The sequence below is a fragment of the Castor canadensis genome, chromosome 8 (assembly GCF_047511655.1).
Source record: "Castor canadensis chromosome 8, mCasCan1.hap1v2, whole genome shotgun sequence".
Lineage (NCBI taxonomy): Eukaryota > Metazoa > Chordata > Mammalia > Rodentia > Castoridae > Castor > Castor canadensis.
Window position 1 is genome coordinate 27082667 of NC_133393.1, and position 21165 is coordinate 27103831.

The 21165-nt window shown below is 33.9% G+C and overlaps 1 protein-coding gene across 1 annotated transcript; it reads right to left on the reverse strand.

Moving 5' to 3' along the window:
• Positions 1–6906: 6906 nt before the first annotated feature.
• Positions 6907–7869, reverse strand: LOC109680433 (olfactory receptor 10C1-like). Its single transcript, XM_020155282.1, has one exon. It carries the CDS (start codon positions 7867–7869, stop codon positions 6907–6909), a length of 963 nt encoding a protein of 320 aa, XP_020010871.1.
• Positions 7870–21165: the final 13296 nt, after the last annotated feature.

A 21165-nucleotide genomic window follows, 5' to 3' on the forward strand; every position in this document is an offset into this window, starting at 1 on the left:
CAACCCTCAGACAGGAACTGTCTTAGTTTCCTGTTCTCCATTTTTTTAATGTTCTTTTAAAAAATTTTTTATACATTTATTCATGTGTGCATACACTGTTTGGTCCATTTCTACTCCCTGCCCCCCCATCCCCTGTCTCTCCCCTCCATCCCCCCTTGCTTCCAGGCAGAACCCATTTTGCCCTCTTCTCCAATATTGTCAAAGAGAAGACATAAGCAATAATAAGAAAGACATAGTGTTTTTGCTAGTTGGAGATAAGGATAGCTATACAGAGATTCCTATCATTGCTTCCATGCAGATATGTATTACAACCCAAATTAGGTATTTTTGTTTGCTTAAGATAGTTCTACAGGGAGTTTTCTTGTGACATTTCCATGTATATATGCATTAAAACTCAAATTGGTTCATGCCCTCTATTTTTCTCCTTTCTTCCTTAGTCCATTATGGTGATTTCAACAGATTTAAAAATTCTATATTCTTGTATAAAAATTCTATACTTTTTTGTATAGAAAGTACGTCACCTATATTCATCTTCTTGACTTCCTTCTTTTACCCTCCCTCTCCTGTCAGTGATCTCTCCTTAGTGTAACCTGTTTTTCATAATATTGCTTATATTTGTCTTGTGTCTATTCTCTCACATATGAGAGAAAACATGCGGACTTTGTCTTTTTGAGTCTGGCTTACTTCATTTAGTATGATGTCCTCCAATTGAAATCACAATGTTTCATTCTTCCTTATGGCCAAATAAAACTACATTGTATCACCCACATTTTCTTAATCCATTACTCACTGGTAGGGCACCTGGGTTATTTCCATAGCTTGACTATTGTGAACAGTGCTGCAAAAAACATCAATGTGCAAGCATCTGCTGTATCTCTACTTATATTCCTTCAGGTGTATTCCTAGGAGTGGGATTGCTGGATCATGTAGCAGTTCTATTTTTAGTTTTTTAAGGAGCCTCCATAATGTTTTCCATAGTGGTTGTACAAATTTACATTCCCACAAAAAGTGTATGAAGATCCTTTTCCCCCATATCTTCATCAACATTTGTTTTTTGTGTTCTTGATGGTAGTCATTCCAACAGGAGTGAAGTGGAATCTTAAGTGGTTTTGCTTTTCCCCCATATCTTCATCAACATTTGTTTTTTGTGTTCTTGATGGTAGCCATTCCAACAGGAGTGAAGTGGAATCTTAAGTGGTTTTGATTTGCATTTCCTTTTTTATTATTATTCATTTATTCACACGTGCATACATTGTTTGGGTCATTTCTCTCCCCTGTCCCCCTCCCCCACCCTCTGTCTTCCAGGCAGAACCTGTTCTGCCCTTATCTCTAATTTTGTTGAAGAGAAGACATAAACATAATAAGGAAGTCAAAGTGGTTTTTGTTGGTTGAGTTAAGGACAGCTATACAGAGAGATTCCTAGCATTGCTTTCATGTACAAATGTGTTACAACCCAAGTTGATTCATCTCTAACTGATCTTGCATTTCCTTCATGGCCAGGGATGTTAAACATTTCTTCATGTTTTTTTTAACCATTTCAACTTCTTTTGAAAAAGTTCTGTTCAGAAAATTTGCCTATTTCTTCGTTGGATCACTTATTTTTGGGGAGCTTAGTTTTTTGAGATTCTGGCTATAAATCCCCTGTTAGATGTATAGTTCACAAAGATTTTCTCCCATTCTGTGGGCTGCCTCTTCAATGTGGTGACATTTCTTTTGCTGAGCAGAAGCTTTTTAGTTTCATGCAGTCCCATTTGTCAATCCTTTCTCTTAGTTATTGAGTCATTTGTGTTCTACTTAGAAAATCATCACCTGTGCCTATTTGTTCCAATGTATTTCCTGCTCTTTCTTGCACTAGCTTCAAAGTTCCAGGTTTTAAATTAAGTTCCTTAATCCACTTCAAGTTGATATTTGTACAGGGATAAAGACATGGATGTAGTTTCAGTTTTCTGCATGCAGATATCCAGTTTTCCCTGCAACATTTGTTGAAGAGACTCTTTTTTCCATTGTATGTTTTGGGCACCTTTGTCAAAAATAGTGGGTGTAGCTGCCTGGATTCATATCTGAATCTTTTATTTTGTTCCACTGGTCTTCATGTCTGTTTATGTATCTGTACTATATTGACACAAAATAATTTACCATAGACAACTTTAACGCAATGAGAAATGGATACTAACTAGAGCACAATATTTGTGTACAGCCCTTTTTACTGATAGCCTTAGATTATCTAGTCAAAATGCTTTTCAAAATATTTGGCTTAAACAGAAATTTATTTACCTATAATTATATAGGCTAGAAGTCTGAGACTGAGATTTGTGCTAAAGACTCTCTTCCTTGCTTGTAGACGGCTGGTCATCTTTCCTGTGTCTTCACCTGGTTTTCTCTGTGTCCTAATTTCCTCATCTTATAAGAACACTGGTCATATTAGATGAGAGTTTACTCTGATAATCACATTTAACTTTAGTTATCTTTTTGAAGACTTTCTTTCCAAATGCAGTCACATTCTAAATTACTAGAACTTCAACATATGAATTTCATGGATATGAATTTTAGCAAAACAAAATTTTCCAAAATTATCTAGGTTACTTCTTTTTTTTGACCCTGTAAATATGATTTTGTTATGTATTTTATACATTTTTACTTTCATTACAACTTGTATTCCATTTATGTTCCACTTATACTCCAAATGTTTTTAGTTAATTATTTTTGGGGAGAAGTAGGTGAAATATTACTATGGTTTTAGGAGTTAGTATTATAGAAAGATATGCACGAAGAAGTGTCATTTTCTTCTCATCTTCTCTAACTTGCTCCCATTCTCTTGCTTGTTTCATCATTTTCCACCCAGTTCTTGTATGAACCATTCGTTAGTTTCTAGTATTTCTTTCTTAAGATTATTTTGCCCAAATAAGCCACTATACACACTTTTGTTTTATTACTGTTTTTCTTACAAAAGTATAGCCTACTGTAACTATTCTTTTATATTTTTCTTTTTCTCATTTGGTACTGGCTACAAATAACACCCCATTTGTTACTATAAAATAAGAAGTAACTTAAATTAGCTTATAATGTATCAAGGATGTAACATAATTTCTAACACACCCACTAAAACTATAGCAAACTGATGTATTATGACTAAGCAAATAGGAGAGGGAAATGTAACACAAAAATACTTGATTAAATATAAAGACATAAATGCAAAAGAATGAGCAATAAATAGTACATTGGACAAATTGAAAAGACATAAAACAATGATAGCTGTAACTGCATAAGTATAGATGGAATAAATTCTCCAAACAGATACAAATATTTTCAAGGTAGATTAGAACATAGTAAGATAAATACTGCTTATGAGTAAAAGATAAAAAAGACATATCATGTGTACATTAACAAAAGAAAACTGGCATACTCAGTTATATTATATCAGACAAAGTAGACATTAAGGAGAAAATTATTACTTGGAATAGGCTAGAATAGAACTAAGTTAAAATAGTGAATTTATAAATTTCCTATAATACAGTTTCAAAATATGAAGAAAATATGACAAAAATAAATAGATATATCCATAGTTATAATGGATGAGTAACTGATAGAAAATGCCAATAAACATACATGAATAAAGAAATAGCAAGTAGGTTTAGCACAATTAACAAAAAGTACCCAATAAAAACAGAGAGAACACCGACATTAGCCAATTTTTTTTTAGCGCATACAGAACACTTACAAAAAAGTTAACCATATGTTGAATAATAAAGCAAGTATAAATGCTTAAAAGTGTAGAACATTTTATTTGACAAAACTGTAATCAAAAGAGAAATCAGTAACATGTTCTTAATACATGACTTTTCAAACATAGAGTAATGGAAACAGAATAGCATAGGATAAACCATGCACTTAGCAATTCAACACTAAGACATCAATATCTTGCCAGTTTTGTTTTGTCTATTTCCTGCCACAATTTTTGATATTATTTTTATAAGTAAATATCAGGAATTATTATAATCATAATATAATATGACAACTAATAATATTTTCTTGCTGACATTTATCACACATTTTCAAATTTTTTTGTCTTAAAATTGGTTTTTATCTTTGCTTTGTACAAATCAAAATCCAAATGAGTTTCATGACCTATATTTGTTGGTACATTTTAGAATTCTCTTTTAAATCTCTTTTAATACACAACATGGGCTACCATTTTTTCACTAAAAGGACAAGTATTTAATATTTTAGGCTTTGTGTTCAAATGATCTGTGTAGAAAAGAATGAACTCTAGTTATAGCATGAAAACAGCCATAGACAAAATGTAATTGAGGGGTTTTGTCCAATAAAACCTCATTTACACAAGAAACAGCAGGTCAGATTTGGCCCATTGTTAATAGTTTTCAAATGAACCCCTAGTTCACAGTTCCATTAGTTGAAGGTTAACTTGTGGAAGTTAATAAGATTTAGTGATTTTATGACTTGGTATAGAAAATAACTCTGTTATAAAGTTAATAGGCTCCTTTAGCAAACTCTTTCCAGTTATGTCCCCTTACTTAAAGTTCTGAACCACCTATTTCATATGCTGCTGATTCTGTTACAATTAAATCAAATAAAACTTAATGCATTCTAAAACTCTAACTCTTTGAGGGATTTTCTTTAAGACAGAATACATTCGTGACTAGATATTTATACACCTGGTACCTGGAAACAAGTTTACAACATGTTTGTTTTGTACTTCAAAAATAGTCACTTAATATTGTTTAATTTTTGTTTAGGATTATTGTTAAATATGTGCAGGGAATCAGAAAAATTGAGTGGACCTTAGAAATCATGTAATGGAGCCCAGGATTCTGGGTTCTGGAATTGCACAGTCTGGACTGATACTAGTTCATCTAGCACTTGTGGGGACGAACAAATCGAGTCTTCTGTTCCCTAGTTTTCACACGCATTGAATGAGGACAGTAACGGAACAGAAAAAATTGTTAAAATCAAATTAAACAGTACATTTAATGAGCTTTAGCTGTCCCTTTTATAGTAAGAATTAAGTAGATGGCAGTTATATTTATTGTTTTGTTATTATTACTACAGATGGTGCTAAGAAAAATAGATAGCAAATGCTCCTCGAGACTTAAAGTTATCAAGACATTTCTAACTATTCAGAATATTTAGTAGAAAAATATTAGGGTTAATTCATCATAATAGTTATATTTAAAACATTAAACAGTGCAAATGTCCCAAAGTAAGCATTTATGATGCTTTTCAGATTCAACTGCTTTCATATTAATATGTAGTCATAATATAATCTATGATGGTCATAATTAGTATGTGTGTGTGGTTAGCAGAAATAAAAAGACTAACATAAATTGAATTTAAAAACTATACTAGTTACTGCTGTGTTGCAAATATATAACTGAATTAAATTTTAAATTTTATGTATTTTAGAAATTGTTTAGAAAACCATGCATCACACTCATTTTACAAAAAAGTCTCTTGTGAAATATTTTATTATTTGTATATTCATAAGCTTTGTGTATATTGAAGAAATGTTAGAAATAGAGATAAGAAAAATCACCATTATGACTTCCTAAAGAAACTACCATTAACATTTCATTTCAAACTTATATAAAGTTATTATAAACACAAAAATGTGTTATATTATAGCAGCTATTTTTAACTTGCTTTAATGTTCAATTAATCATTCATTTCCCCTAGATTGATAAATATAAATTATCGCCTCTAATGCCTGTATACAGTTCCTGCCCTCAATGGTAGCACAATTGTTAACCAGTCACTTCTCAGTGTTTGTATTATTTCTATCATTAATTCACACATGTAAATTAAATCCACAAAGTTTCAATGCATTGAGAAAGTTTTGGTAAAATCAGAAAACCTGGCAATACACACACATTGCTCATTCGTGAGCATCAGTAGTATCACCTGATAGTAGAAATAACATATTTTAAGAGATTAAATTCTACAACTGACAGATAATCTTTAAGGCATGGTAGCCATCATAATTCCCCAGTGTTTGTGATATTATAACTATTAAACAGGTAGTTTTAAATTCTTCATGGGTCAAGCATAAAAATTGCACCTCCCTGAGAACTAGATGCTCAAATCCAAAACAATGCCTTTATAGGTTCCTAGGGATACTGAATCATGTTGGAAACATACTCACTTCCCTTAAAAGAAAGTTGTAGGATGACCTCCAAATATATTGAGTCAGGATTCATCTGTACACATGTAAATTTTATAATTATAAAAGATAGTAAATATGAATTGTTTGTAGCACTTATAACTTCTTACCCCTTTGAATTTTGATATTATTTCTCTGTCTTTAAAGGCATTACATTACATCATGGGAATCTTTACAAAATATTCTCATATCTTTCTTTTAATATTTTTTAGCCAATAGTTGTGAAACTTAAGAGGGTTTTCTTTTGTAATTATTGCACAACTTACAGTATATAAAATTTACAAAAATAATTCTTTGACTCTGAATTATATGCCAATAATTACAGTTGAAGAATTCTGAACTATTTTTATAGAAGGAAATAATGTATTTCATTGAGTTATTATGGAATAAAGAGCCAAATGGGACAGACATTAAGTGGACGCCAGAAGTAGGATAGCCATCAAGGTATAGAAGATGTCTGAGAATGTGCATTGCGAATTTGCCAGACTTCTGACACATAATCTGGTAATTTAGAGTCTCACAGTAGACTAAAATATTTTGGAACACCTGTCTAGTGTCAGATTCATGTACTAAAAGTTTTTAGTAGCTCCAGGAATGATTCCAAATTAGCATTGTGGTTATAAAAGAAGACCCTTGAAAATAGATGGAAGTGCACAGCATTTTGTCTGTTTGTTTACTCTGGTTGGGTGGATATCTTTACCACAGAAAATATTTGTATGGTTTTCTGTTACCTATCCATGAGTCAAAACCTCTCTCTTGACAAGAGTTCTCCGGAGAGCTGCCTTGACTTCCTTGTTTCGTAAACTATAGATGATGGGGTTGAGCATGGATGTCACCACTGTATAGAAGAGGGCTAGGAGTTTATCTGTTCCTGGTGAGTGGCTAGCCTTGGGCCTCAAGTAGGTGACAGACCCAGAGCCATAGAAGAGTGTTACTACAAGTAGGTGGGAGGAACAGGTAGATAAAGCTTTATGACGACCCTCAGGTGATGGCATGACCAGCACTGCAGTGAGAATTCTGCCATAGGAAGCAATGATCAGCAAAAATGGGCTAGAAATGCAAAGAATTGCCACCACAAAGACAGCAACCTCATTATGGGATGTATCGCCACAGGCAAGTTTGAGGATAGGGGGGAGGTCACAAAAGAAGTGGTCTATCTCACAGGGGCCACAGAAGTCCAAGGAGAAAATATAATTTGTCTGGCCCAAGCCTACCATGCATCCCACCCCCCAAGAAACAATTGCCAATTGGGTGCACACCCCACAATTCATTCGTGTTGCATAGTGGAGTGGGGAGCATATGGCTATATAGCGGTCAAAAGCCATGGCTGCCAAAAGACAGCACTCACTGATAGCAAAAAATGTAAAGAAAAACATTTGTGTGGCACAACCCTCCCTAGAGATCCCTCGGGCTTCACTCACAAGACTCTGCAGCATCTTGGGTGTGATGGAGCAAGTGTAGCCAATCTCTAGGAGAGACAAGTTGGCCAAGAAGAAGTACATGGGGGTATGGAGCACTGAGTTGGTCCAGATGGCAAAGGCTATGAGAGCATTGCCAGTCAATGATGCTAAGAACATGAGTAGGATGAGGGTAAATAGAAGAAAACACTGCTCAGTGACCTCAGAGAACTTGGCAAATGCAAAACGTTTGATAGAGAAGTTGTTTTCCTGCCACAAAGAGCAATTTAGGCTCATCTCCTAGAAAAGAGAAGAGTAGACTCATCAGAATTCTTTCAGAGGAGGGAAATGAGTCATTATATTACTTTTAGAGACTTAGTTAAGTCAGATAAAGAAGCTTCTTACCTGCAATTATAAAATTCAAAGAGTTCAAAATTACAACTCCTCAGACATTTTCAAATCAAATGTTCTTCTGTGTTCAATATATCAGCTGACTTTTTCAAAATGTACTTATCTTTGCATGCATGAAATGGAAAGTGTTAATTTTACCTCAATTCTCCCTTCATGACTTTCTTTAATCAGATGTAAAATGCTACCAAATAAAAGTCCTCGTGTACTTATTCATTGCTTTCAGTTTCCATTGCCCCTGAGTTGCTTTCTTCAGCCATTTATTCAACAAGTATTGATCTCAGAGTATGTAGCACTTACAGTTGTAGATATTAGGACTCAACAATAAACACAATCCATTTTCTCCAAACTAGATTTATACTTTAATGATTTGTGGTTTATACTAAATCACTAAAGTGGGGTGATAAAACTGACTAATACAGAGACAAGGAGTAGGACTTAGAAATAGTTTCCAGAAAGGAGACAAAGTTATGCTGGAACATGGAAATAAAAAGACAACTCACTAGATAAACTAATGTCAAGACACTATGAGAAAATGACTGCAAAGAAAATTAAATATGTGCAATTAAAGTAGATTGTAAAAAATGTAAACAGTTTTACAGGACTAAAACATGACATCCATTTGTGTAAAAAGCAAAATAAATGTTTCTGCCAATTTTTGGTGACCTGATTCATAGATTCTCATGAATCATATTAAGAAATTTTAATTTTAATTTATAGGTAAATTCTTTAATAAAGAATGCTCTAATAGAGAAAGGAAAGCAGATGAGAAACATCTGGTAAAGAAATTAATTGCAATACTGAGAATCTTTTAGCATTGCAATACAGATATGATGTGAATGTTTGTGCTGTGGTCTGGTCTGGTATGGCTGCACCTTCTTCTTGTTTACCTCTCTGCTCACACTCTCATTTTCAAGGCCCTCCCTGCCTACCTTCTCTAAATTGTTCACTCACCAGAATCTACCATGGTTTTAATTCTATGTATTTATAGCAATTATTTGTTTATTTTTAATTTGAAACAATCCACCACTATTGATTCATTTTATGTTAGTGTCACATAATGAGAAATGTTCACTGATGACTCAGATCCTTATTTTATCTGTTTTTACAGTGAAATGTTTGTTATTCTCCAATCAGTTAAATGAAAACCTAGAATACACTATTAGATACTGAGTCTGTGCAGTGTTTGGTATCAAGAAATGATAAATGTTAATTTTCATTAGTACGTAAATGTTATTCCTAAAATGCTTGACTAGCACATACCACTCAGGTACGTCGGGAATTAAAAGTTTGGAGAGAATTAGGAGAATTGTCCTGTTATTTTTCACAGTTTCCCCATGGTCACTTTCTCAAGGATGTAATTTTTAGTTGAGAGATACTTTAACATGGCCCAGCTGAAATTGGTTTACCATCTGAATGGACTACCATGTACTGGATGATCTGGGTATCTGTGTTCCCCAATAATGTGATACACGTTGCATTAATTTCCTATGAAACAATTAGTCTAGAGCAACTCACAGCTTTTTTTTAAAAGGGAAACTCAGAGTCTAAGGAAATTGTTATACTCCAGAGAAGACAACTAACTGAAATAATGACAAAAACTAGAAAATGCTTGAATACCAATTATCCATTTTCACACATTAATTCACTCACTTCCAAAGCCCCTTGTTCATAGACATCATCTTAACACATACCTTTAATCATAATATCAGATGGGGATAAGTAGATGGTTTTGTTTTTGAAGAGCCAGTCTTTGATTTTTCTCTGTAAACTACAACATCCTAAAATTCAAAGAATGTAAATCTGTCTTTCCCATCCTCATCTCTTAGACTGTGCTCAGAAGCTTTTGTTGCAGTCAAGGAACACATCTGATCTCAGGAAGATTTCACATCTCATGAGAGAGCATCATGTCCCTCCTAGCAATGCCCCAGCTTCACACACACACACACACACACACACCACCCCGTACTGATCACATGATGATACATTTGAGTTTTCCTCTTTCCTGCAAAACAATGGGCTATAAATATATTATACTGCAGTTCTCCTCTGTGTTCCAATACTCATCCTTTCACTTGCCCCAAGGGATTTGTAATTTCTTCTCACTGGAGAGTGCCAGGAAACAGTTTGATTCTCCTCTTGAGAACTATCATGGACAGATCTATCTCTATTTTAAGCAAATGTTAACATCTGTGAAGCAAAAACACAGACAAATCTACAGTTAAATATAACAAATAACATATTAGTGGCAACTGCCATCACAGGCTACATACACAGTATGAAATGAATTCTAGTAAATGTGTTGAAGCCAATATTTTGGCCATTCTCAACTATTAACATAAACTTTTAAAATTTTAATTTTTAACCCAATAGTCATCAAAACTTATTTAGTTTTTAAAACTAAATAAGTTACTTGTATGTCATACTTCAATGAAGTTAGTATTTATTCTGATCATTATAAAAGATTCAACTTAATAAATTATATAATCTTCTAGTCATGCATTAATTTGACAGAACACTTCATTATTTCTATCAAAATTGAGTAAAATAGCTGAGTATGGTGTCTCAAGTCTGTAATTCTAACTACTTGGGAAGTAGAAATTGTGAGAGTTACAGTTCAAGGCCAAACTAGGCAAGTCATTCATAAGACCCCCATTTCAACCAGTGGCTGGGTGTGGTAGCGTGCACCTGTTATCACAGCTTGCAGTGCCTCTAAGAGGAGGATCACAGTCCAGGCTCACCAGAGCATAAAGCAAAGCTATCTAATAAATAATCAATTTTCTTGCTAAGTCAAGTGATCAATAGCAAGTTGATCAGAACCAAAATTTTGTTGACAAAGAAGAGAAAGAAAGAAAATCAATGAGAGAGAAAAATGAATGCAAATTTTCAGAGTTAGTGAACATAGTTCACAAACTGACTAAAGGATGCATGGGTTATAGATGTGTTATCCTTATCTTTTTCCCCTGAAAATACTTTAGTTCCTTTATTGATAGGTGCAATTAAATGTTTATACAGAGTGGAGTCCATTGGTATTTATTCAAGTTAGTAATATATTCAAATATTTATGACAATTAGAAAATTTTGAAGTGTTAATGAAATGCATAATACTCATTATTGTTCAAAAGTAACTAATCAATATGTGTATATTTTGTGATATTGCTAGTTTTGGCCTAATGAACCATAGTAGAGTCTTCTTTTGGGGGGTGTGTGGATTAGCACTCAGGTACAACCTGTTGTGATCAAAAGCATAAAGTGCTATTAATTCACTAGAGCTCAGTTTGAAGCCCTCGAAAAATTCTGTCATTTGGTTAAATTTGTTTGTTTCCAAAGCCAATGTGGAAGTTTTTTAGGTTCTCTAAACCCATGCTTCTTCAGAGTATGCCACAGAGAAAGAAGGAAAACCAGGAATACTAATATTAATCTTTTGTCCAATGACAAAATTGTCCAATGTCCAATATCATTCCATAAATTGTTTCATCTGATGAGTGAAATTTTTTTCTCTTAAGCTTTTTTTATTGTTGTGCAGGGTGGTGTACATTGTGGCATTAATGAAGTTCTTGTAATATATCAAATACATCATGCTTGAACTCACCCCCTCCACCATTCTCCTTCATACCTCGCTCCCCCAATTCCCATTCTTTGAGTGGTTTCAACAGGGATCATTTTTCCATTTACATACACATGTACACAGTATTTACACCATATTTACTGTATTATCCCTTTTCTCCACCATCTTCCCTCCCACTGGTACCATACAACCCTAGCAGGACCTGTTCCATCCTCCTGTTCTCTGATATTTGTAGATGAAAAAGAATCACTTTTTGTGACATTTCCAAGTATATATGTATTATAACCTGAATAGGTTCATCTCATTTATTTTTCTTTTTTCTGCCTTAGTTCCCTACTTGCTGTGGTTTCAAGAAGTTTAAAAATTCTAGAATAGTTCTTGTTTAGAGAGTACATCAACCATATTCACCTCCTTAATTTCCTTCTTTTACTCTCCCTCTCTCATGTGTGACCTCCCTTAGCATGACCTTTTTTTCTATAATGTGAACAGGAACTTTTTAATTTGATGCAATATCATTTGTCACTTCTTGTTCTTATTTCCTCACCAATTGCATTACTACTCAGAAAGTGCTTTCCAAGTCTATATTTTTAAGTGTTTTTCCTACAGTAGTTTAAAAGTTTCAGGTATTAAATTAAGATCTTTGATCTCTATGAATTGACATTTGTACAAGGTAAGTGAAGAGATTTAGTTTCAGTCTTCTACTTATGGATGTCCAGTTTTTCAAACACGTGTTGAAGAGGCTGTCTCATCTTCAATGTATGCTTTTGACATCTTTGTCAAAGCTCAGGTGACTAGGTTGTTGGGTTTATTTCTAGGTCTTCCATTCTATTCCAGAACCACGGTGATTTTTAAACTATGGAGCGGTAGCATAATTTAAGGCTTTGCTGCTTTTGCTCAAGATTATATTCCTTGGGGTCCTTTTATACTCCATCAAATATTAGGATTGATCTTTCTACTTCTCTGAAGAGTGACATGGGGATTTTGACGGACATTTCGTTGACTCTGTACACTACTCTTGTTATTATAACCATTTTCGCAACATGAATTCTGCCAATCCATGAACATGGGGGTCTTTCAATCTTTAATTTCTTCTTTAATTTGTCTTTTGATGTTTCATATTTTTCATTGTATAGGTCATTCACCTTAGTGCATTTCTAGGTATTTTTTGAGGGTATGTGAATGCAAATGTTTTCTTAATTTTTTTCTCAGCCCATTCATTATTTGTATATAGAAAAACTAGATTTTTTTTGCAGGTTGTTTTTGTGTCCTGGTAATTTGCCAAAGCGTTAACTAGAATCTAAGTGTTAAGAATCTCAGAATTTCTAGTGGAGTGTTTAGGGTCTTTAAAGGATAAGAGCATATCATCTGCAAACAGGGATAATTTTACTTCTTCCATTCTTACTGTATTCCTTTTATTTCTTTCTCTTGCCTTATTACTCTGGCAAGTAATTCCAGCACTAATTGAGTAAGAGTGGAGAAAGAAGATATGCTTATTCCTAGCTTTAGAGGAAATCATTGCAGTTTTTCTATTTTCAGTGTAATAATGGCTATAGGTTTGTCATATATAGCCTTTAATTTGTTGAGGCAAAACATCTATTCCTAGGTTCTTCAGAGCTGTTATCATGAAGGAATATTTAACTTTTTCAGAGGTATTTCCTATTCAAATGATCATGTGTTTTTGCCTTTTGTGCCTTGTTTCATGTGTGTTTATATGCTATGATGCACTACATTTATTGATTTGCATATGTTGAACAATCCTTGCATCCCTGGCACAAAGCCAGCTTGGTTATGATGCATAATCTTCTCAATGTGTTGTTGAATTTGATTTGCAAGTATTTTTGAAAGAATTTTAATGTCTGTGATGATTATGGAAATTGTTCTATAATTTCCTTTTTTATTTGTTATGACCTTATCTGGTTTTGAGATCAGGATAATATTGGCTTTGTAGAATGAATTTAGTAGTGTTTCTTTTCTTTATCTTTTTTGGAGTACTTTGAGGAATATTGGTGCTAATTCTTTTTTGAAGGTCTGGTAGAATGTTTGGTCTACATTCATCTGGTCCTGCACTTTTCTTTGCTGGAACAATCTTTACTACTGATTCAATTTCATTGTTCATTATGTATCCTTTTGAGTAGTTAATACCCTCTTGGGTTAATTTGGGTACATCATGTGCATTTAACAATTTTTACATTTCTTTTAGATTTTCCAGTTTATTTGAATATAAGTTATCAAATTATCCTCTAATGATCATTTGAATTTCATTTGATATTTGTTGTGATATTCCCTTTTTCTTCTTTAATTTTATTAATTTTCATCATCTCTCTCTTTTGCTTGGCAAAAGGTTTGTCAATCATGTTTATGTTTTAAAGAACTAATTATCTTTTTTCATTGATTCTTTCTACTTTTAGTTCACATTTCATTAATTTTTGCCCTGATATTTATTACTTTCCTTTAACTTTGCTTTTGCTGTGTCACAAAGATTCTGGTAAGCTTATTTTCATTTTCTTTTGATTCTAGAAATCCCCCCCCCCCATTATTTCTTCAATGGCCTACTGACCATTTGGCAGTGTATTTTTCATTTTTCCATGTATTTAAACATTTCTACAGTTTATTTTGCTGTTGAGTTCTAGTTTTATTTCATTTTGAGCTGATAGAATACAAGGAAGTATTTCAGTTTTCTTGTATTTGTTAAGAAATGTTGGTTTTTTTATATTTATTTTGCTTCTGTATTGTGATTTGTGAATATGAGGCCAAGTCATTCATTGGAGATTTAATAATCAGACCATTTCAATTTTCAGAAGTATTTCAGAAGTTCTCAATTTTCTGGCAGAACAGTATAGTGACAGGGTTGTATGTAGTTTGCTACCATTGGAATGGTAACTCAGTAGTGAAAGGTGCCTGCATGCTCACAGCACCACTGATACCCACCCAGCACCAGTCAGAGAGAGAAAAACAAGCAGGAGTCTCTTTTATTTCCTAGTGCATGGGTTGGTTTTATATATGGTTTGATGGTGGAGCCAGTCATTTTTAGTTGTCTGCTTCTATGGTGCTTTCACCTTAGAAGCTTCCATTCTTTAGGTACTGTATGTCACTGTTGACCACACAGACCTTTGTAGCCTGTGGGCTATGTAGGTTGTTGCTTGCAGCATAGGCCCCTAGGTTTGTACCTTCAAGCCTAAGGGTGTCCCCTGGATGCATTAGATTGTGTATGTTGGAGGGTGTCAAACAGAGCATTGAGTTCTGCACTGGTGGTAGAGAACTGAGGAATTCAGGCACTCTGCCTTCAGATGTCAGACTCTGCCCTGAAGCTGATAACCCCGTGGAAAGGAAGAGGATGATGGAGATTGTGTTGCTTAGGACCTGTGCTCAGAGCTCTCTCATCCCTTTGGCAGTAAACACAAACTGGTGGCAGATATCTCCTGTAGGCTGAGCACTCCACCAGCCATTGGCTTAGTGATCCTCAAACAATGAGATTTACTTTTACCTGGGAGTGTGGGGTCACCAACCGGCATATCCTTCACTGTCCAAGCCCCTGACTGATTAAATTTCTCATTGGGTCCATGTCCAACCTTCCCCTTTTTCATGACCAACTCTTATGGCCTTCTCCCTCCTAGACCCTGCAACTGGGTTCTTAAAACTCCCTGATCCACAATTGGTTCTTAGTTTTTAAGTCCCCAAAGTAGCTTAGTTTTGCCTGGCAGCCCAACCTTATAGAAAGCAGGCAGCTCCCAGAGTCTGATCACTCTGCCAGCCAAGGACACTCTCCCCTGTTTTCACCATAATCTTCAAAAAATTTAGATTTCTTTCACCTGGGAGAATGGGGCCACAGACCACCATGCCCTTTACTTTCCAAGCTCATGGCAGCTTAAACTTCTCAGCTTATTCATGTCAAGGTCTCTCCCTCTCCATGATAACCTCTTGAGGCTGTCTGTCTCCCAGACACCGTGGCTGAGTGTCCTAAGATTGTCTGAGGCATGACTGTTCCTTGTTTTCAAATTCTGCAAGGAGGTCAGTCTAGACAGTAGACCCTTTCTCAAGATGGCACCTTGCTATAGCCATAAGATACAGGTCTGATGTTAGTGTGCCACGCCAAGGGAATCATTGTCTGACCAAATCCCCACACTGGGGTTATAGGAGATGGGAGCTTGTATTGCAGCAAGATCAGCCAATATCTTCTCTCTTATCTTTTTATATGATGTTAAATTCAGTTTTCCAGAATTATGTTGAGGATTTTTGCACCTATGTTTATCAGGAATATCAGCTAAATTCTTTCTTGTGGTATCATTGTATGACTTTGATATGAGCATTCTTTGCCCATTTTTAAATTGGGTTATTTACATTTTTGTTCCTGACTTGTAAGAAATACACATTCTCAATATTAGATTCCTATAAAATGTTTGATTTGCAAATATTATACCTTAATTTGTAGCTCATTTTTTTATTTTCTTGACATTTCTTTTGATGAATAAGTTTTACTTGTTGTAATATCCAAATTATCTACTTTTTCTTTTATTCCTATTTGAGTGCTTGTTGTCTAGTAATATATATTAAAATCAACAACCATGAAGATTTTCCTCACATTTTTAAATGATTTTTTACTGTTAGCTTCTATTTAGGTTTTTAGAGTTTTGTGGTGTTTTTGGATAATGAGGAGAGACAGGTCCAACTTTGTCCTTTTGCACATGTATAACCTGTTTTCCAAACTCATTTACGAAAGTCAGTACTCTCTGTCAATGAATGGCCATGTAACTCTTGTCAACAGACAATGGCCATAGATGTATGGATTTATTTCTGGGTTCTCAATTAAAAGCTATTATTTTAAATGGCTATTCTATCATTACTGTACTATTTTTTAATCACTGTAGCTTTGTAGTAATTTTGAAATTGAGAAGCTTAGAAACCTTCTAAGCTTGTTCTTTTTTCAATATTGTTTTGTTTGTTTGAGGCCCCTGAAATTTGAATTTTGGTTTTCATTTAATTTTTAATAGTGATTTCATGAATCTGAAAATTACTTTTGGCAATATTTCTATCTTATCAATATTGTTTTTCAACCCATGAATTCTTTAATTAGATCTTCTTTAACTATTTTCAGCAGTATCATGTAGTTTGTAATGTACAAGATTTTCACTTCTGTGGGCTAATTTTTTTTAGGTATTTTATTATTTGGATGCTATAATAAATTGAGTTTTTCCCGAAACTTACTTACTTTTTTTTAAACTTCCTTTTTTTTCTTTTTTATTTCTTTTATTCATATGTACGTACAATGTTTGGGTCCTTTCTCCCTTCTTCCACCTGCCCCCTCCCTTTTCCCCTGCCCCCTCCCTCTCCCCCCACCCCCTTGCTTCAAACTTACTTTAAAATTGTTCATTATTAAAGTGTAGAAATGCAACTGGTTTTTTGCATATTAGTCTTGTATTTTGCCATGTTGTAGTACTTGCTTATTAGTTGTAATTGATTTTTTTCTTTTTTCTTTCTTTGTCTTCATGTGGCAGTGCTGAGGTTTGAACTCAGGGCCTCACACTTGCTAATCAGACAATTTACTAATTGAGCAATGCCCTCAGACCCTTTTTAAAACATGTGGATAGATTCTTTGAAAGTGTCAATACATATGTTCAGACCATCTGTGAATTTGGATATTTTATTTCCTTTCAAATTTGAATTTTAAAAGATTGTTGCTTTATTTTGGTTTTTGCTGCTTTAATTAAACACCTGAGGAGGATTAATGAATAAATGAATGGAGGTTATCAATGCACAATTCTGGTAGCTGAAACATCCAATCAGCATGCCACTGGCATCCTGATGGAAACTCCCTTGTTGGCATCACAACAATTGCTAAGATAAATGATTGTTTTCAGAATATGCCCACCTGTGGAGAGGTCTCATTCTGCAACAATTCTTCAGTTCAGTCACAGTTCAGTCACAGTTCAGTCACAGTGCCTGGCTGTTGGGTTAAATTTTGTAATGAATAATTTTGATGCCTTTCTTATATTTTCTTATGCATATTTATCAATATTTTCTTTATAGTTATATGTGGATTCCATTTAACATTCTAAAGTTTTATCAATCTTGTGTGTATGTGACTTATTCACTTCAATAAAATCTAAGAATTCTCCTGTACACCTTCTGACTCTATTATTGTTAAAATAGACATATTTATTCATTTTTGCCCAATAAGTATTTGTGTTTAAAATATATAGAAAATAAAAGATACAGTTACATAGTGAGAATACACTGACATTAGCATTTAATTTCCAATATATTTACCTTTACTAGGAATCTTTATTTCTTCATATAGCTTTGAGTTATTTTGTAAAACCCTTTGTTTCAAGTTAAAAGATACTCCTTAGCTTTTATTATAGAGTGAATCTAGTGGCAACAAATTCTTCAGAAATTGTGTGAATCTGATAATGTTACAATTTCTCCTTTCTTTTTGAGGAATAGGATAGGATTCTCAGTTAACAGTATTTTTCTGTCACCATGATAAATATATCATTCTACTACCTCCAACCTGTATGGAACAACAACAAAATCATGGGCTGCTGTTTATGTTGGCCTTTCCTTTGTTTTACAGGTACTATAAATAATGTGCTGTTTTCCAAAGTTTTGAACAACATTGGTTCACACAATTTCTGGTTATTTTTGATGTTTCTGTAGAGGAATGAGCATTTAGTGCTGCTTACTCCAATATTTTACTGACCTCTACATTAATTGTTTTTGAAATCTTTTTAAAGTATACTTTTCTGTTCTTTTCCCTTTCATGACTGTTAAAAATTTTTTCAGATTCTTTCCCTTTTGGTGATGATTATATTGCTTACAGATATTTAATGAAAGTTACTCTCAATGAGTATCTGTATTTTCACTTTATATTTTGAAATTTTGTTCTATTGAGTTTTGTAAAACCAATTCATTAAACAAAAAGTTTTATATAAATTAAATATTAATATGTATTAATACACAGATATGGTAATGGTAAATCTGTTATAGAACTCACCAACAAAAAATAATACTATTAATTCATATTTTATAATTGATGAAGGAATGAACAATGTCTCTCTCATTCACCATTACATATCTTGAGCTTACTTTCTGGGCCTAGAGTATAAGAAATTCTTAATAAGTTGTTAAATGAGTGAACCTAATCATCAACATAAAACAAGTGAGGTATTAGTACTGTTGAAGTAAAAATTATCAGATTTGAGTGCTACTGTTCACTTAAACCATAGAAAGAGACATGTCCCTAATGTGTGTTTTGTTGTAGGAATGTAGTTAAGAAATGAGACACCGCATATGAAAAAGGAAAATGTATCTAACAAATAGAGTTAGGATAACTAGTTAAATATCTATACCATGTTATACTAAAATGTAATTCCATATGAATCATACATAATTTGTAATACAAAATGCAGAGATGAAGACCTTTAAATTGAGGATAAACACTGACCTTCATTTCTAAGGACATAAATCATAAAGAAAACCATGAACTAATTTGATCAAAAGGGATTAGTTGTCTACATAATAAGAATGAAACAGAGAAAGAAAAGTGCTACAGTGACCACAGCTGATTCTCAATGTATAGTTCTTTATAGGTGAATATTAGGGATATTGACAAATGAATGTACAAAAAGCATGAACAGACAATTCAAAAAGAGAAGTTCTACTAATAATATTTTAGGAAATATTTCATTGTATGATCTCATTTCTGGAATGAATAAAAATGCTCATATTGTACTTCTATTATCTATGTGTTTTGTTTCTTCTTCTAATTTGTTTAGAAAGAGAATTCATTTTCTAGTCTTCACTCATTTTTTTTGTTTCCTGGTCATAGCCTTCCTAATTGTTTTTTAAAAGTTTTTAAAATTTTGCTTGATGTGTAACATAAATAGCATTGCTGAATAAAATATAAAATGGAAAGAAAATTAAATAAGAACCTTTAAATTTTTGATTCTCTATAAATTATGAAAAAATATTAAAATGTTTAACATGTTTATATTTATACTCCCACAATTCTCTCGCTCTTATGTGCATTGTAATAATTTGTAACGGGTTTTTTTTGTCTAAGTCCAGTTAAAATTTTGTCTATTCAAAAAGAATTTATAGCTTAATTGTAGCATCATATTTTTGCTAGTTGGCTTGCTAGGATCCTTTTCTTTACCTGGATAGGAATCATGAGGAAGTGAGGATTGGCTTTTCCACTGCTGGAAATCTTGAACTTTTGAGTTCTCAAGACTTAGTGACTAGACTGCTGACTTAGTAGGTTATAGCTCCAAGTTCAGGAAGATAGGGGCCTATTGCTCTTAGCTTTGGAAGCCAGAGACTTATGGCTCTAGGGACTCAGTTTGGAGGGTTATTGCTTTGAACTTTCACCAACAGTGGAACCAACTGGCACTAGGCAGCTATTATGAAGCTTGGCTTCTAAGAGAAGTGAGCAACAGCAGCAGAGAGCATCAAAGAGCAGCAAGTGGTATCTGTTAATGCTGCTGCTCTTGTACACCTAGGATCTTCAACCCTACTGCAACAAGGGCTGCAGTACTTGGGACTAGGGTATTAAGATCCTCAGTCCTTGACACTGGATACTGTTATAGTTCTCAGGCCTAGGGTATCTGAGACCTTTGCTCCTTACCACAACTTGGTAGCTCCCTGGAACTCTTTCAGTGAACAGAGCCTTCAGCTCTTCACAACTCTTATTATCTCCATCCCTCTCCTCTCCATAGTTTCTGCCATAGAACTCCTTAACTGGAATTCCTCAACTGCTTCTTCTTCCCTACTGCTGCTGTTGCTTCTATATTGCTCTGTTGTCACTTTTTGTATTACCAGCTTACCTCACTCTGCTAATTACGAGATCAAAAGTAGGCAGGAAAAAAATAAAAACACTCAAGAGAAGACATTTAGCTAGGCACCAGTGGCCCATACCTATAATTCTAGCTACTCAGAACTTTGACTTTCTTCAGGATTTCTCTTAGCATGTGAATCAAGGGCCCGGAAACCTTCAGATTAAAGATCTAAGAGTTCTGAAGCAGTTCTTCCGATACGATTTCCCTCAGAGGCCTTTGCTCTTGGTCACTCTTGTGCTGGTACTAATTGCACTATTAGGAATACCAGGTTCCCCAAGTCCCAATCTGGGTCTGATATCATTTTCTACTACACTAACAACTTCTAGTATAATCTGTGGTTCTGGAAACAAGCACTCACACCCAAAATTTGATCTGGGATTGAGGGATTCAGTTTTAGAATCACTTTTCTGGAAAGCCTCATCTTTTCAGCCGATGAAACTTATTAGAAGAGCGGAGAAACAAAATTTTAAGAGGTGAGGAAATGACTACATCTTTTCTCTTTTCATCTACATATACTACAAATTGTCTATAAAGAGAAAGTATAATCATTTTTTCTTCAGTTCATGTCAGCCTTCTTCAAACCTATCAGCCAATAATTAACCTATGTTTTATGCCTAATTTCTCTTAAATTATTTTATTTCTGAATAATATCTGAAACTAGCTTTTAATATTTTATGAGCATAATATTTGAGTTTAATATTTTTACAAGTCTCTTAATTTTGAAAACTTTCCATTCAGGAAATAGGAAAGTGCAGAAATAAAATAAAGGGTACTTTCACCACATTT

Excerpts from the sequence above, each read along its gene's own strand:
- LOC109680433 (XM_020155282.1), bottom strand. The coding sequence starts at position 7,869 with ATGAGCCTAAATTGCTCTTTGTGGCAGGAAAACAACTTCTCTATCAAA.